Source organism: Oncorhynchus nerka, linkage group LG24, assembly GCF_034236695.1.
Source record: "Oncorhynchus nerka isolate Pitt River linkage group LG24, Oner_Uvic_2.0, whole genome shotgun sequence".
Classification (NCBI taxonomy): Eukaryota; Metazoa; Chordata; class Actinopteri; order Salmoniformes; family Salmonidae; genus Oncorhynchus; species Oncorhynchus nerka.
The window spans coordinates 26011491-26029561 of NC_088419.1; the positions used below are offsets into that span (position 1 = coordinate 26011491).

Sequence of the window (18071 nt, forward strand, 5' to 3'; positions counted from 1 at the left end):
TGTAGTCGATTCATAGCTATGATCCGTATCAGATTTCGGATTTCCTGGTAGGATTAGTGTTTTGGGAAAGAACCAAATACATTTATTTTAGCTAGTCTTTTCTGAAAATAAACATTTTCTTATGATTAGGGCATTTAGAGTACATTGTGACTCTGGTATTACGACTCAGTTAACTTATACAGGGTGGCGGAAACAAAGCGCTGATTTTATTTGTGAAGGGAATCGGTTAGTCGGCTAGCTTTAGCTTTTAGCCTGCACTGTTGGACATGTCTGCCTCGGCCGGCGCCTCTCCGTCAGCCCAGGGCACGGCCCTGGTCAGTCCAGGCACGGGGATTTCCATGTTTCGGTGGCTTGAGGTTCTGGAGAAGGAGTTTGACAAGGCGTTTGTTGACGTCGATTTACTACTTGGAGAAATCGACCCAGATCAAGCTGACATCACATACGAGGGTCGTCAAAAGATGACAAGTCTCAGCTCCTGTTTTGCTCAGCTTTGCCACAAAGCCCAGACGATTTTTCAACTTAATCACAAAGTAGAGGTGAGCGCAAACTTGTCTTGTATAAATGCTAAAAAGGATGCGCATGATCATTTGATATGTTAATGGTATACTTATGCTGTGTAGGCCAACAAGCTAGCTCCTAGTTAGCTGTCAGAATTCGAATGTCCTTCATAGCTCTCTCCATGCATGACCGTGCGTCTCTGGACATCCAGTTGAGTGACAGGTCGAGGATAGATGGCTCGACATGATCCCAAACAACAACTTCCGTACATTGTCCCTTCCTAAAAGTTTGAAATTGACCACCCAGTATCATCAATATCTGTTGTGTAACTTGTTGACAATCTGCATTTCTGCTCTGGCAATTGACAGAATAAGAATTAGGTGAGAGTACACACACAATATTTGACAGCCACTTTACGTTGTAAAATCTATTGATGAGAGAAACAGAAACAAGGATCATCCTGACCCTTACTCCACCATGTATGACCTCACCATGCTCAATAGCCATTGTTTGGTCAGTGGTGTAGTTGACTCTGTCAACACCTTCCCAGCAATTCTTATGACTACCGTAGAGTTCCTATTACTGCCTGTATGTAAATTGATACTGCATTTCAGCCTCTACCTTCAGCGCAGTATAGTGCTGAGATCAGGAATTCTGGCTTTACACAACCAGTTGGCACCCAACAACACCTACTACAAAGTCATGGCCTAAGGGTATATGACATGGCTAAAGTAAACCAAATCTGTGGAAAATCCACTATGATTGGATTTGTGAAATGCCTGTTCTGTCCACTGGTTACAGCCATTGGTGTGTGACCAATTATATTTATGTTAAGATCTATTTAGAGAAAGTAGGTTAGATCTGTATTGTTAAATTTTTAACTAGGCCTACATGTTTTCCACCTACCTAAGGTAGCTTTGAGCTAATGACAGGTTGACACAATGGTCACATTACAGCAGGAAGGGCAGGTCAGAAACACATGATAAAACACATCAAAGGCACCAAGGTAAGGGCATAGAAATGTCAAATACTGGAGGATGGGAAGTTCACTAATAATTGTTAGATTCCACATCAGCAGAAGCAGAAAATATTTTTGGTATTGCAGATTGTTCTGGAAATTCTCAAACTTCAATGGGAGGAAGGATGTTTGAAAAGCTTTTTTCACAAACCATTGAGAATATCATGAAAGTACGTGCCCATTTTAGGCCTATACATGCCTCCTGTGAGACCCTTTGATCGGGGAACAGTAGGCCTACATGGTAGACATCTTGGTATTATTATTCTCTAAATATAAAGTTTCTTGATTCTTTAATACAATTTCAATTTATTCAATATCAAAAATATGAATCAACTACTGCAGCAGAGCCTTGGGAGGGGCCACAGACCAGAACTAGAAGGGGTCTCAGGGTAGAGGAAAAGTAAACTGTTAACATTTCAGATGTATTACATTTTACAAACATATAGGCTCAAGATTAAGTTACTTAACATATAACTTCAGTCACTAAGGTCTCTCAAATTATTTTAGCTCCCAACCTGTCTGATATTGTCTCCAGTCCTTTGTCCCCCTGAATGTGAGCAGCAGCAGCCTACTCAACTGTTTGGTCTGATTGGCTGAACAATCACACACATGATTGACTAATGAACCTCAGCTGGGCTCTATTAGCCTCCTAACTGGTAAGGTGCTGGAAGGGTATGGTAAGAGGGTTTGCTGTTTACAGCACCACAACTACCCTTGTTGATTTTAAGACATATTATTTGGAACAATATACTCTACAAGTACATCACATTTCCAGAATGGGCTCTCTGCTAATTCTGAAGGTGTGATCAATTTTATGAGCACCACCAACACTGTGAATGGAAAAGTGGATTCAAAGGGTTCTCCCACTGCTGGGGACTTTCTGAATGTGCAAGCCTAAAGGAGAACTGTGATTGGTTAATTACCCGTGCTGTCTATTTCTATGAAGAAGAACAAAAAATGGGTCATATCTTTAAAATTAGCAGAGAGCCCACTCTGGAAATGTGATGTGTTTGAAGAGTATATTGTTGCAAACACAGGGCTCTATGCTGACCTTAGTTGACAAGGAGCACGTCTGTGCCTCATTGAAAAATGTAGGTGCACACAAAGACATTTAGGAGCGCAATGAAAACTATGAGGTATTAAAGCTAGAATCCTTCATTCTTCTAGGCGCCCCGGTGCTCCTAAATTTAAAATCCAGGTCGCACAGCAAAATATTTAGGCGCATATGCAAGTCAAATGGTCGCACTGTAGAGCCTTCAAACAATATGTCTAAAAAAAGGCAAAATCAAAAAGGGTCGTTTTGAGATTTTTTTAATGTTGAATAAATGAATGTGAAAATGTCTTTCATGAACTGAACATAGGCTACTCCATATTTGAGGGAGCACTATAAAGGAATATAATGACACCAATATGTCGTCTGTATCATGTACGGTTCACAGTTCATAGGGTTTTACAGGAGGCCTGTATAAGTCTAAAAAGGGCCTAAAATCGACAATTTCATCATGATGATAAAAAAAGAAATGTAAAAAGCATGTTGAACATCCTTCCTCCGAATGCCCAAAATATTTTCAGCTGTCGTGGAATCGCCCAATATTAATCTAGGTTCTCACACAGAAGACCATACATAACCAATGTTCTTTAGGAATACTAGTCCCGTGTGAATATGGCTCAAGAAGAGTTTTAGGTTGCCTACAACCTTATTCGGACTGGATTAGTTTTACTGGGGAGGTTGGGTAGTGTAAATATGTGCATGAGCACAAAACACCACGTCTTTGTAATTTTAGTCCTGTCCGAATCTGCCATGTCGGTAATTTCTACATGGCAGGAGAGTAACAATTCCAGCCAGAATAACCTACTGTTTTTTTTGGCAAACTCCAAAATCATCTGATAATACATGTCCCGTGTGAATCGACATTCCTGTGTTTTGAGAGAAATGTCTGAGTTTGACAGGTGTTGCTCGCACTTTGAGCAAAGAAACAAACTGACTCGATAAATTGAACAGTGCTGTGCACAGCCTATATATGAAGGGCCTAGATGTATCAACTTTCACAGTGAATGCTTTTGTTTATACGTTATGTGTGAATGAGTTGAACATTGCCAAATGTATCAATAAAAAATATTGCGCCTATTTAATGCAACCCTAGGTTTTAATAGATCGCAAAGCAGCATACAACAGAGCTAAATGTTTGGAAATGACAAGTTCACTTCCTCATTCATAGCCTAAAAACGCATATCAAGTGCAAATGCATTGTTTAGCTCACATCTGAAGGCTAGGGGGTATTTAGGACATCTTATATTGCGGATTGCTAAAATATCCTAATGATTATGAACACACTTTCTAAATTCAAATATTATGGTGACGCTATACCAAAGGTGGTTTGGTATGGTTTAGAAATTTGGGAACCAAGATCCTAACTGTTATAGGCCTATTTCTATTTTACAATGTTTATCAAAAGTGTTGCAAAAAACTTGTCAATGATCAACTGACTGGTTTCTTGATGTCTGTAGTATTCTCTCAGGTATGCAATCTGGTTTCCTCTCAGGTCATGGATGTGTCACTCCAACCTTAAAGGTCCTTAATGATGTCACCATTGCCCTTGATTCTAAGCAATATTGTGCTGCTATTTTTATTTACTTGGCCAAAGCTTTTGATACGGTAGACCATTCAATTTTTGTGGGCCGGCACACTGGATTGGTGTCTCCGAGGGGTATTTGGGCTGGTTTGCTAACTACCTCTCTCAAAGAGTGCAGTGTATACACTCAGAAAATCTGCTGTCTCAGCCACTGCCTGTCACTAAGGGAGTACCCCAAGGCTCGATCCTAAGCCCCACGCTCTTCTCAATTTACATCAACAACATAGTTCAGGGAGTAGGAAGCTCTCTCATCCATTTATTTGCTGATGATACAGTCTTATACTCAGCTGACCCCTCACTGGATTTTGTGTTAAGTGCTCTACAACAAATGTGGTTTGGTAAGAATAATGCCCCTCCTCCCACAGGTGTTATTACTACCTCTGAGGGGTTAGAGCTTGAGCTAGTCACGTCATACAAGTACTTGGGAGTATGGCTAGACAGTGCACTGTCCTTCTCTCAGCACATATCAAAGCTGCAGGCTAAAGTTAAATCTTGACTTGGTTTCCTCTATCGTAATCGCTCCTCTTTCACCCCAGCTGCTTAACTAACCCTGATTCAGATGACCATCCTACCCATGCTAGATTAAGGAGACCTCATTTATAGATCGGCAGTTAAGGGTGCTCTCGAGCGGCTAGATGTTCTTTACCATTCGGCCACCAATGTTTCTTATAGGACACATCACTGCACTCCTCTGTTAACATTTTATTTAACTAGCCAAGTCCATTAAGAACAAATTCTTATTTGTTATACTGTTATGTGAACAGTGGGTTAACTGCCTTGTTCAGGGTTAGAACGACAGATGTTTTTATCTTGTCAGCTCGGGGATTCGATCCAGCATCCTTTCAGTTTCTGGACCAATGCTCTAACCACTAGGCTACCTGCCGCCCCTAGTCTGTAAACTGGTCATCTCTGTATACCCGTCGCAAGACCCACTGGTTGATGCTTATTTATAAAACCCTTTTAGGCCTCACTCCCCCCTGTCTGAGATATCTACTGCAGCCCTCATCCTCCACATACAACACCCGTTCTGCCAGTCACATTCTGTTAAAGGTCCCCAAAGCACATACATCCCTGGGCCGCTCCTCTTTTCAGTTCGCTGCAGCTAGCGACTGGAACGAGCTGCAACAAACACTCAAACTGGACAGTTTTATCTCAATCTCTTCATTCAAAGACTAAATCAGAGAAACTCTTACTGACAGTTGTGGCTGCTTTGTGTGATGTATTGTTGTCTCTACCTTCTTGCCCTTGTGCTGTTGTCTGAGCCCGATAATGTTTGTAACATGTTTTGTGCTGCTACCATGTTGTGTTGCTACCATGTTGTTACAGTTGAAGTCGGAAGTTTACATACACCTTAGCCAAATACATTTAAACTCAGTTTTCACAATTCCTGACATTTAAACCTAGTGAAAATTCCCTGTTTTAGGTCAGTTAGGATCACCACTTTATTTTAAGAATGTGAAATGTAAGAATAATAGTAGAGAGAGTGATTAGAATAATAGTAGAGAGAGTGATAAATACATAACCACGTTCTCTACTAATACTATTCCCATGCGAATAGGGTTTTATATCACGTGTCAAACTCATTCCACGGAGGGCTGTGTCACTGAGTTTTCTTGCCTCCCTTGTACTTGATTGAAGAATTAAGGTCACCGGGGCTGCGGTTCAAACTCATAAAAGACACACCCTTGTCCACTTGGGAATCCCCGTCACCATCTTGGAGGGCGGTCCAAATGATTAGCCAAGCAAGGGAAGTTTGCAAAGTAAGGCCCTCAGCCCTCCTTTTTAGTCTAGTTGTACAATAATGTTCACTCCGGGGCCTAAAACACCCCATAATTCAATTCGTGATGATTGTACATCTGCTAACAAAAGTCTGGCAAAACCTAAAATCCCAATATCAATATGGAGTCAACATACAAGTGTAAGTAAAGAAAAAAAGTGAGAACAAATGTAAAGAAGTTAAAAATTGTACTACTAATGCACAAACACGTCTCGTAAAAATAAGATGTTTTTTTTTATTAGCTTTTGGAAATTATATAGAAGTATAAATATTTTTTATCCTTCTTCAGAAGTAGCTAGGCAGGCTAACGTTAGTTAGCAAATTAATTTGCTAGCTATCGTACAGTAGGCATATTAATAATTATATAGTTAATATAAGTAGTCTTGCAATCATAATTGACTGTAGCGCATATAAAGCACCTACAAGCTACCAGTGGCTGAATACATAATCATCCGGACAAGGCAGTCCATTTTAAAAACCATTCCTTCCTCCCTCACCCTGGAAGTGTATACTCGTTAGACGTCATGATACGTCATCGGAAGTGTCCACTTAATTTGAGGGCTGAGGGGATAGGGTGCGTCTTTTACGTGTTTGGACCACAGCCTAAGTAGTAAGGAACTCCCCTCACCTGGTTGTCTTGATCTTTAATTGAAAGGAAAAACCAAAGCCAGCAAGACCCTAGGCCCTCAAAGGCTTGAGTTTGACACCCCTGCTTTCTACTCATTGGGACCTTACTTAAGAAATAAGGCCAGAGGGGGTGTGGTACAAGGCCAATATACCACGGCTAAGGGCTGTTCTTAAGCACGGCACAAAGTGGAGTGCCTGGACTCAGCCCTTAGCTGTGGTATATTGGCCATATATCACAAACCTTTGAGGTGCCTTATTGCTATTAAAAACTGGTTACCAACGTAATTAGAGCACTAAAAACAAAAGTTTTGTCATACCTGTTGTATACGGTCTGATATACCACAATTGTCAGCCAATCAGCATTCAGGGCTCGAACCACCCGGTTTATAACAGCATATAAACTAGTGTTGGCTAAAAATGATCTAGTGTAGTTGCACCTTAACCCATTTTATGTGGTCTGTTGGTATTCTATTCTTAGCAATGCTGCTGTGTTGTCAGAATAAACACTCATGAAAGTAGAGTAGAAGGTTTTCTAGACCTTGAAGGCTCAGATTGGTGAGTCAAGCCTGTTTTTCCTGCCCAGCCATTGGAACCCATTGCGGGCATCCATTTCTAGATTCAGAATTTTGGCTAACTCAGAATTCCAGATGAATACGAGTGTAAATCGGCTAGATTTATATTTGGATCTATATTTGCTGAAGACCGTAAGACTGAAGAGGAAGGATATCTTCAGGTCCAGGGCCTCTCTCTGGTACCCAGATGTTCATTTCCTTAGTGTTTCTACAGGTAAGGACATTTGGTGCCTTGGCTGGTGCCTGTTTCAGACCCCATGAGGATGGGGTCCGCTGGTGTGATCTACTTTACCTCCTCCGTTAAAAATCTATTAAAACTATTCTTTATTTCTACTGAGACTTCAATGGGGGGTTTATCCCCTTATGTGAGATGAATCAGTTTTGCATGTGTGTGAATGACTTCAAAAGCTTAATGTGGAAGATGTCTGCCGGGGAAGCCAAGCTTCAGGGAATTGCTTTCTGTCATTATGTGGCCGACACTTGAGCAAAAAGCTCAACTGTGTCTCTTGTCGAGGGAGCAAGGTTTTTTTATGCAAAAAAAATCGATTGTAGAATAATAACCAAACATAAAGTGATCGCTCAGCTATTAAGAATTCCTCAGCCTTGGCTCCGGACTGTTACTCTGGCATAGTTTATCAGGAAAAGGACAGGTCAGCAGGACCCATGTCTTAGCCTTTCTGATTAGATTAGAGAGCACAGATGTAGACACAAGAAAACAGAGCAAACTGGAATGCTATTTGGCCCTAAACAGAAAGTACACAGTGGCACAATACCTGACCACTGTGACTGACCCAAAATGAAGGAAATCTTTGACTATGTACAGACTCCGTGAGCATAGCCTTGCTATTGAGGAAGGCAGCCGTAGCAGACCTGGCTCTCAAGAGAAGACAGGCTTATGTGCACACTGCCCACAAAATTAGGTTGAAACTGAGCTGCACTTCCTAACCTCCTGCCAAATTGATGACCACATTAAAGATACATATTTCCCTCAGATTACACAGACCCGCAAATAATTCGAAAACAAAACCAATTTTGATAAACTCCCATATCTATTGGGTGAAATACCACAGTGTCATCACAGCAGCACAATTTGTGATCTGTTGCCACAAGAAAAGGGCAACCAGTGAAGAACAAACACCATTGTAAATACTACCTATGTTTGTTTATTTATTTTCCCTTTTGTACTTTAAATATTTGCACATCATTATGACACTGTATATAGACATAATATGACATTTGAAATGTCTTTATTCTTTTGGAACTTTTGTGAGTGTAATGTTTACTGTTGATTTTTTGTTTTGTTTATTTCACATGCTTTGGCATTGATTGGGGCTCCCAAGTGGTGCAGCGGTCTAAGGCACTGCATCTCAGTGCTAGAGGCGTCATGACAAACACCCTGGTTCAAATAGACTGTATCACAACCTGCCGTGATTGGGAGTCCCATAGGGCGGCGCAGAATTAACCCAGCGTCGTCCGGGTTTGGCCGGTGTAGGCCTTCATTGTAAATAAGTAGTAGTTCTTAACTGGCTTACCTAGTTAAATAAATAAAAATGTTTCCCATGCCAATAAAGCCCCTTAAATTTAATACAGAGATCACTCTCAGTGACTCAGTCTCCAGCCACGAGATGCCCATGTTCCACACCGCCCAACCCTCTGTGTCACAATCAGGATGTCCTGCCCTTTTTGGTGCGTGTGTGTGTGTGTGTCACTGTTTCCCCTACCTATCTTACATTTGAGAAGCTATAGAATATTCGTACTATAGATTATTCTATTTGATTTAGTCTTTATAATGAAGGCCTGACTATAATAGTGATAGATGAGTCTCTCTGTCTGAGGATGATGATAAATCATTTAGGAGACAGAGGCTGTTTAGTATTCAGTCAGATTCACATGATAAGCACACTCCTCTTTCATCATCGTAGGTGGAGTGAATCCTAAAATATGAACCTCATTCATACCAAGATGAATTCATTCCCACAGCTGTGACAGGCAGGTGGCCCCAGTTCAATGGCATAAATAAATAAAGATTTGTCTCTGAACCTAAGTCTGCTTCCCATGTTGCCAAGCTCAATAGGCTCCAGAGACTAGCACAATTTTTTTTGTATTAATTTATTTTATTTTTTTCAGGTTTTTGTTTGCATACAATAGACAACCTCGAGCGCAGGATTTGTAGGCCTATTCATTTTGGCAAAATTCATTCAGGCTTGAATAAAAAGTAGCCTGCTTTCTAAGAAAAAACTTGTTGAAAAATCTGAAAGAGAACAGAGAGAGAATGTAAAACAGACCAATCCAAAATCTAATTTGATCTGTGCTGGGATAATGGCATGGGCATGGCACACTGATTGCACTATATATAAATGATTAGGGTTCCTAAAAATCTTGGAAGTCAGAAGAAGTGTACACTTATGTAACTCTCTCCCTCCTCCAGGCTCAGCTGGTGGACCTGCGTTCGGAGCTGACTGACGTGCAGGCGGAGAAGGTGGTGGTGGAGAGGGAGGTCCACGACCAGCTGCTCCACCTTCATGCCATGCAGCTGCAGCTTCATGCCAAGGCTGGACAGACTGTGGACTCTGACGCCATCAAAGACAGGATGGTAGGGCACCACACACACACACACACACACAAGCACAGACACACACACACACACGACTGCTAATATATTTTTGGGGGGTATACCTGCTGAGGTTCCAGTGGGTCTGTAAAGTGGTAAATGGTGGTATGCTTCCCCACTGCTTGGCTGTGATTTGAACTCTGCCTTTCTAACCTTTGACCCCTTCTCTGTTCTTCTCACCTTAAGCCTGTTCCCTCAGTGGAGGAGATGGTAAGTGTGTGCATGTCGTCTGTGTGTCTGGTTTTGTGGTTAGTGATAGCTGTGCGTCTGTGTCTTGCATGTGTCTGTGCCTTGGTCTGTGTACTCATCCTAACCCCAAGTTTGGTCTTTTCCTGCTCATGCTGACAACAGTTGCTCATTAATAAGTCCAACAGGCCCTCTATGGGGCTTGTGCTAGCAATGACTGACAGTGATATCAGATATGGAATTACTGTAGCTTTGTTGTTTGTTATTGCCTATTCATGTATATTTGTGTTGCCCGATTTGATAGGAAAATGCATGTTTTGATACTTGGAAAGAGTTTTGTCTCAATAGTCAACAAAGCGCAAAGGGGAAATAAATGACTACAAGAGAAAAAAGCTCATTCAATCAAGCCAGATGTTCTTATAAAAGCTAAGCTTACTTTCATATCATTTAAAAAGTTTGAAAAAGTAGTAGAATGGGATAATGTCTTGGTGTGCGGTGAAAAGCATTCAATAGTTTATTTTGTAAGTTTGCGGTACGAATCACATTGTGGGAGCACCTCCGCTAAGAGGCTGTTTGAGAAGTTTTGAATCCTAAGCAACCTGCCTACACATTGTTTGAATTACAATAGACCAACTTAGCTACTGTAGTAAGTCAAAGCTGTGTGCTCTAAAATCTTGGTAGAGCATGGGTGGAGTAGGCATTGTGGTGCTCATGTGACATGAATTTCCTTTTTTGGCTTCAGACGAATGCCTTCTTCTCACTTAAAACAGTTTTTGTGCTTAATTGATATGTGATTGTGGTCATGTTTTCATCATAACAAATCAGAAAATGTAAGCACATTTTCTCCAAAAGGAAATGACCAATTGTTCTGGTTGTCAATTTGATGCCAAGTTCTGGATGAACCAACTGGCTGTACCTGTGTTCTAAAGATTAAGTTCAAATCTTTGACCCTTTGTTCAATCTCTAACTTAACCACTATGGACAACTTGCTCATCATGGTCATCATAAGGGTTAGTGCATTGAACTTATAATAGCCAAATCCACAGTTACATATCTTGTGTGTCATGTGTGTGTCTTGTCCTCAAGTAGATATTTAATTTAACTTTCATCTATACTGTATACTGTATCCATGTTTCTCTTTGACATGGTATTTGTGGATGTAGCGCAGCACTCGTTCTCTCTGTAGAGTTTAACTCAACTATTTATCTTCGTGTGTGCGTGTGCTCATGTGTGTGTGTGTGTGCGTGTGCGTGCGTGTGTGTGTGTGCGTGTGTGCCCTCCTGCCTGCCTGTGTGTGACAGGAGAGGGAGCTGCAGGCCAACAAGAAGGAGAAGGTGAAGGAGGTGAAGCTGGAGGCAGAGGTCAAGCTGCATAAGAAGGAGAATGAGGCCCTCCGTAGGCACGTCGCTGTACTGCAGGCTGAGGTCTATGGGGCAAGATTGGCAGCCAAGTACCTGGACAAGGAGCTGGCCGGAAGGTAACCCTAACCCTAGCTTAGACGGAAATAACCAATAATGCTGACTGTAGTAACTAGTTGTCTTTGGATCCATCATCTCCAGAGTACAGCAGATCCAGCTGCTGGGTCGGGACATGAAGGGGCCCGCTCACGACAAGCTGTGGAACCAGCTGGAGGCTGAGATCCACCTCCACCGCCACAAAACAGTTATTCGGGCCTGCAGGGGGCGCAACGACCCCAAGAAACCCCTAGAGTCTCCAGTGGGGCATGTGAGTGGACATCAGAGTAGAGGGGTTTGATTCTCATTGTAGTGAAGATATTTGTTTCCTCTTTGTGTATCGCTAATTGTTTGCTTGTTTGATCTCTCTCTCAGGAAACAGATATACTGAAGAAGACTCAAGGAGTTGGTCCTATTCGTAAAGTAGTGCTGGCCAAAGAAGATCACGAGGGACTTGGAATTTCAATCACGGTAAACACCACCAATTTTTGCCCAAACCAGAAAGTGTTAAAAACTATGTCTCAACCCATAGTGTGTTGCTCATCTGTAATGGTCCATGCCCTAATATTTATGTGTATGTCTGTGTGTTATTTCTGGATGGACAGGGTGGTAAGGAACACGGGGTGCCCATCCTGATCTCAGAAATCCATCCTACCCAGCCTGCGGAGCGCTGTGGCGGGCTCCATGTGGGCGATGCCATCCTGGCTGTCAACAGCATCAACCTGAGGGACGCCAAACACAAGGAGGCTGTCACCATCCTCTCACAACAGGTCAGACTCAGTCCCAGGAAGAGAGAAGTTATGACTGTATGTATTATGACGTGACTAGCTACAGTGGAAGAGTTGGCTACAGCATATACAGCTTAGGACCAGGTTAAGTAAAACCATAGTAAAAAGCAAATACGTTCCTTTTGTGATCCACATTTCAAAAGCCTTTTGTCACCCTCTCTGTGACACCCAGTTAGTGTTTAGCCTGGGGGTTCCAACTTTTACTGAGACAGTCATGTCTTTCCTTAACTTTAGTCAGCCCACACTCTGGAGTAATTGAATGGATGTTCATGCTGGGTTTGGTTCATTTAGCCTGTGGGACTGCTTCTGTGGATTGGGGAAAAACAGTTAATCATGCCTCGGCAAACAAACAAACCAACTTAGCTTTTGGGTAACATATTGTTAAGTTTTCTCTCACACTGCTCTGTGTGTGTGTCTGTGTGCGCGTGTCTGTGTGTGCGCGTGTCTGTGTGTGCGCGTGTCTGTGTGTGCGCGTGTCTGTGTGTGCGTGTGTGTGTGTGTTTGTGTTTGTCCGTGTGCCTGCCAGTGCGTGTGTGCGTGCGTGCGTGCGTGTGTGTCTGCCTCTGTGTCCCCCAGAGGGGAGAGATAGAGTTTGAGGTGGTGTACGTGGCCCCGGAGGTGGACTCTGACGATGAGAACGTGGAGTATGAGGATGACAGCGGCCATCGCTACCGCCTCTACCTGGATGAGCTGGAGGAGGGGTCAGCCGCCAGCAGGAACAACGGCACAGCAGACTCAGCATCACTACAAGGCAAGTTATCTCTACTGTACCTCAGTCCTGGGCTTTCATTGATCATAAAAAACGCACATGTAGTTTTCACAGTAGTAGGGCTTTATTTTCATGTACTTGCATTTTAAACAGTGCTTTTACTTCACATTCACTTGCATTATACAAATGGGGGTCTTTGTGTTAATGTGTAAATGGTAGGCTTGGGCTGTATCCAGATTGTCATACTCATACTGACCTTGTGCCATACCTGGATATTCGGTAGTACCTGCACTGAGCACATGGGGTGCCATTTTGAAACCCCACTGAGCCTTTGAGTACGGAACAAAAATATAAATTCAACATGCAACAACTGAGTTACAGTTTATATAATAAAATCAGTCAATTTAAATAAATGAATTAGGGCCTAATCTATGGATTTCACATGACTGGGCAGGGGCACAGTTCCAGCCAATCAGAATGAGTTTTTCCCCATAAAAGGGTTTATTACAGACAGAAATATTCATTAGTTTCATCAGCTGTCTGGATGGCTGGTCTCAGATGATCCCGCAGGTGAAGAAGCCAGATGTTGAGGTCCTGGGCTGGCGTGGTTATACGTGGTCTGAGGTGAAGAAGCCAGATGTTGAGGTCCTGGGCTGGCGTGGTTATACGTGGTCTGAGGTGAAGAAGCCAGATGTTGAGGTCCTGGGCTGGCGTGGTTATACGTGGTCTGAGGTGAAGAAGCCAGATGTTGAGGTCCTGGGCTGGCGTGGTTATACGTGGTCTGCGGTTGTGAGGCCGGTTGGATGTACTGCCAAGTTCTCTAAAACAACGTTGGATGCGGCTTATGGTAGAGAAATGAACATTACATTTTCTGGCAACAGCTCTGGTGGACATTCCTGCAGTCAGCATGCCCATTGCACGCTCCCTCAACTTGAGACACCTGTGTTGTATGACCAAACTGCACATTTTAGAGTGACCTTTTATTGTCCCCAGCACAACAAACATTTAGTTGTAACTAGATCAACTGGCGTATGCTGCACAACAGTGAGTGACTCACAAGTCTCCAGATCCTCATCGTTGTGTGCTTGTAAACAAACACTGGTAAGCTTCAGAATGAAAAATAATGTGACAAGTGAAATGAACGCAACCTTTTTTATCACCGAACATATTGCACAAGTTGACTACTGGTGTTTACTTCAAAAGCAGGAAAAAAATATTCAGTGTATAAAACAAATTCAAAGAAATTTCAACGGTATTGACGGTGTTAATAAAAACATAAAATCAATTTTTATCTGTCACATAGGCCGAATGCAACAGAATATACCATGTAGTGAAATGTTTACTTACAAGCCCTTAACCAACAATGCAGTTGAGAAAAATAGATGTTAAGTATTTACAAAAATAAACTGAAGTAAAAAAAAAAAGAAAAATTACAAATATAGAAGGAAAAATAACAAATAATTAAAGAGCAACAGTAAAATAACAGTAGTGAGGCTATATACGGGGGTACAGGTACAGAGTCAATATGCGGGGGCACAGGTTAGTCGAGGTAATATGTACATTGACTATGCATGGATAATAAACAGAGTAGCAGCAGTGTAAAATCGATGGTGGGGGGGAGACGATGCAAATAGCCCGGGTAGCCATTTGATTAACTGTTCAGGAGTCTTATGGCTTGGGGGTAGTGGAAGCTGTTAAGAAGCCTCCTGTGGCTATTTCCAAATACCCTGATATACGGTATACCGCCCAAGCCTAGCAAATGGACTTTAGACTGCCACAATACCATATGAGCATATGTGAATGAACAGAAAATATGGCATATCAGCTGGTACAAGAGTGATAGATGCTACAGGAAGGAGAGAGAGTGTATTCATGTTTGTCTCTCTATGTGCTTGCTGCAGCCCTGGAAAAGATGTCCGTGGGTGACGGCCCAGAGAACAGAGACACAGGGATCTTCAGTGAGACGCCATCGGAGGAGACCCCGTCTAAGACTGCTGGGTCCGGAAAGAGCACCTCCTAGAGCGGCGGGGAGGAATGGGGAGGGGTGCAGAGGAGGAAGGGGGAAGAGCTGAAAGACTGGACTGCACATGTATTTTTGTACTATACTCTATGAGATTTGAGAGACTGGACTGCATCTGAGTCCACTGGAGGATGTATGAGGGGAGAAATGGGGATAAAGTCGACTCATCATTAAGTCGTCATGGAAACGCACTCAAAGCTCTTTTGAATTCCTGTTACTATCATTCTGCAACGGTGAGGAGCCAATGAGAGAAGACCACAGATTGAGGAGAAGATGTGGGTCTAGATGATTGAATGGATGGACTAAGTGGTATTTTTCTGTGTGTATAGTTACTGATCCTATTTGCCTCCACATTAAGACGACACTTCCTTACTGTGAGACTGCCCTGCTGGTAATGAATACTGTTTTACTAGGCTGAGGAAATCTTCTCCCTTCATAAATGTTGGCTTTTATTTATCTCTTACACATGTAGCTTGTGTAGAGGGGTTTCCCTCAACTGTAATGTTCATCTTCTACCACTGATTATGATCTCATGTTTACTCCCATGTCAAACCTGCACTGCTCTAAGATCCACCTACAAGTAGGCTTAGCCCTCAAGTGTTCAGAATATAGAACAGCCACATTCACCTATTGGATGTCAAAACAGAATGTACAGAAAGACTTTGTCAGAATTCAAAGGATTTCAACTATTAGGATGTGCCCTCTGTGTTTGATCAATGGTATCACAGAATGTTACCATAGTCCTCATTACACAACATTTTAATTTAAAGATGGGGCCCTCTGAGCAATGCATCTTGTGTGCTACCTCGTTGTCTTCATACTGTTCAATGTCCTTGCCGTTTACTCTGAGGTGCACACACACTGGCTAATGTTCTCTGAAAACAAGTTGTGTATGACAAAGTTACTGATAACTCTGGAAGTATTTCTTTCACAAATATATATATATATTACCACAAGCTCCGTTGCCAGAAATTAGAAGTGCAATATCTTTAAACTCAACTAGGATTTCTCCTTTACCGCCTTTGTTCTTGTCCCTTTTCAAGTAAAGTACATATCTTGCTTGTCCCTTTTCAAGTAAAGTACATATCTTGCTTGTCCCTTTTCAAGTAAAGTACATATCTTGCTTGTCCCTTTTCAAGTAAAGTACATATCTTGCTTGTCCCTTTTCAAGTAAAGTACATATCTTGCTTGTCCCTTTTCAAGTAAAGTACATATCTTGCTTGTCCCTTTTCAAGTAAAGTACATATCTTGCTTGTCCCTGAAGTTCCTTCGCTGTATTGTTTTCCCACCCTTCTCTATTACTGGTGTGCTGTGATCTTGTATCAGTCGTTGTGTTTTCAGACTCGTTAGGACCCAAAAGATGACTGACGGCTGTGTCGGCTGCACCGTATTCTGATATTAAGAGCGGTTATCAACCTGTCTGAGGGATGGGAGTTTCCAGCTTTAATCTATGAATTTCACACAACCAAAAGGTTTGTGTGCATGCAAACAGGTTTTTATGCACTGAAGATCAATTTCAAAATAAAATCCACAAACTATCATCTTTGAGACTATAGAAAGTTCTGTGTATACTATATAAATGTATTAGCTGTTTTTAAACTTGAAATCAGTGCATTTCTGTAGATTCATATTGGAATTTAGCTACTGTAGTAGCTAGCATCTCTCTACTGTACTCATTACAAATGTACCCCCATACTGAGGGCTGAGGGGGTCATGATGACAACCTGCAGCCTTGTGTTCCAATCTTGACCTCATTCATAGCTAATCTGCAGTTACTGTTTATTTAATTTTTTATCTACACTAAACAAAAATGTAAATGCAATATGTAAAGTGTTGGTCTCATGTTTCATGAGCTGAAATAAAAGATCCTAGAATTTTTCCATATGCACAAGAAGCTTATTTCTCTAAAAATTGTTTGCATCCCTATTAGTGAACATTTCTCCTTTGCCAAGATAATCCATCCACCTGACAGGTATGGCATATCAAGAAGCGGCAGGAATGTCCACCAGAGCTGATGCCAGGGACTTGAATGTTAATTTCTCTACCATAAGCCGCCTTCAATGTCGTATTTGAGAATTTCGCAGTACATTCAACCAGCCTCACAACCACAGACCACGTGTAACCACGCCAGCCCAGGACCTCCACATCCGGTTTCTTCATCTGCGGGATCGTCTGAGACCAGCCACCTGGACAGCTGATGAAACTGAGTATTTATTTCTGCAATAAAGTCCTTTTGTGGGGAAAAACTAATTCTGATTGGTTGGGTGTAGTTCCCAAATGGGTGGACCTATCCCCTCCCAGGCCCACCCATGGCTGTGCCCCTGCCCAGTCATGTGAAATCCATAGATTAGGGCCTCATTTATTTATTTCAATTGACTGATTTCCTTATATGAACTGCAACTCTGTAAAATCAGTTAAAATGTTGCATTTATATTTTTGGTCAGTATAAATTGCGCTTTGATCAAACTCAAATGCTCTTCATGAAGGACGTGTCCAAGCCAAGGACAGTTCCCTGCTTAACGTTAGTGAAATGACACACAGAGTGGCACTAGACAGCAGCATGTCATAGAGAATGTTGTTGCCAGTGCTTCTGACTGAAGAAACAAAGGCTCCCTTTTTGGACACAGGTTTTCCCTGACCTTGTTCTTTGCTTTTGAGGAATACAATTATTTATTTTTGTCATAAAATGGGTTTCTGAAATGTTGGACGATTTGGTATAAATGTCTTATCTGTAGTTAATGTATGACATGAAACCTTTGAATAAACTTCAATGTATTTGCCCAATCTGGTCTGTACAGTGTATGTGTATAGCCTTCCTTCAATATATGAAAGATAGATCTTCATCGTCACTAGGTTGAAATGTGAAGATCCACATTTCTGACAATGAGAAGCAGACTGATTAAACTGGAAGTTATTTTTCTGATGTGTACTGTTACTAATACTATTGCTTTTTTCAGTGAACTACAATGAACACCAGGGGGAGATGTAAACGCTAGAACCACTGGTAGTGCATTCTGAGGTTTATCAATACAGCAGTCGTCAATTATTCACAGTGAATAGACACATACTGAACATTTAGCAAATGAAAAAACATACAGTTACGATTCATATCAAACTGGACTTCATACAGACAATTATGGTAAGAAGAAGAATCATGTATCCAAATACTTGTAAACGC

The 18071-nt window shown here is 41.8% G+C and overlaps 1 protein-coding gene across 2 annotated transcripts; it reads left to right on the forward strand.

Annotated features, from left to right (window-relative positions):
* Positions 1–8: 8 nt before the first annotated feature.
* On the forward strand, positions 9–16771 carry LOC115107735 (Golgi-associated PDZ and coiled-coil motif-containing protein). Of its 2 annotated transcripts, XM_029631323.2 has the most exons (9): positions 9–536; positions 9554–9718; positions 9923–9946; positions 11224–11399; positions 11482–11647; positions 11752–11847; positions 11982–12146; positions 12741–12915; positions 14775–16771. In XM_029631323.2, the coding sequence occupies exons 1-9, from the start codon at positions 267–269 to the stop codon at positions 14891–14893; spliced, it is 1356 nt and encodes a 451-aa protein (XP_029487183.2). In that variant the 5' UTR covers positions 9–266; the 3' UTR covers positions 14894–16771. The 2 variants fall into 2 exon arrangements, with proteins under 2 accessions (XP_029487183.2, XP_029487184.2); XM_029631324.2 differs by lacking the exon at positions 9923–9946.
* The last annotated feature ends 1300 nt before the right edge of the window (positions 16772–18071 follow it).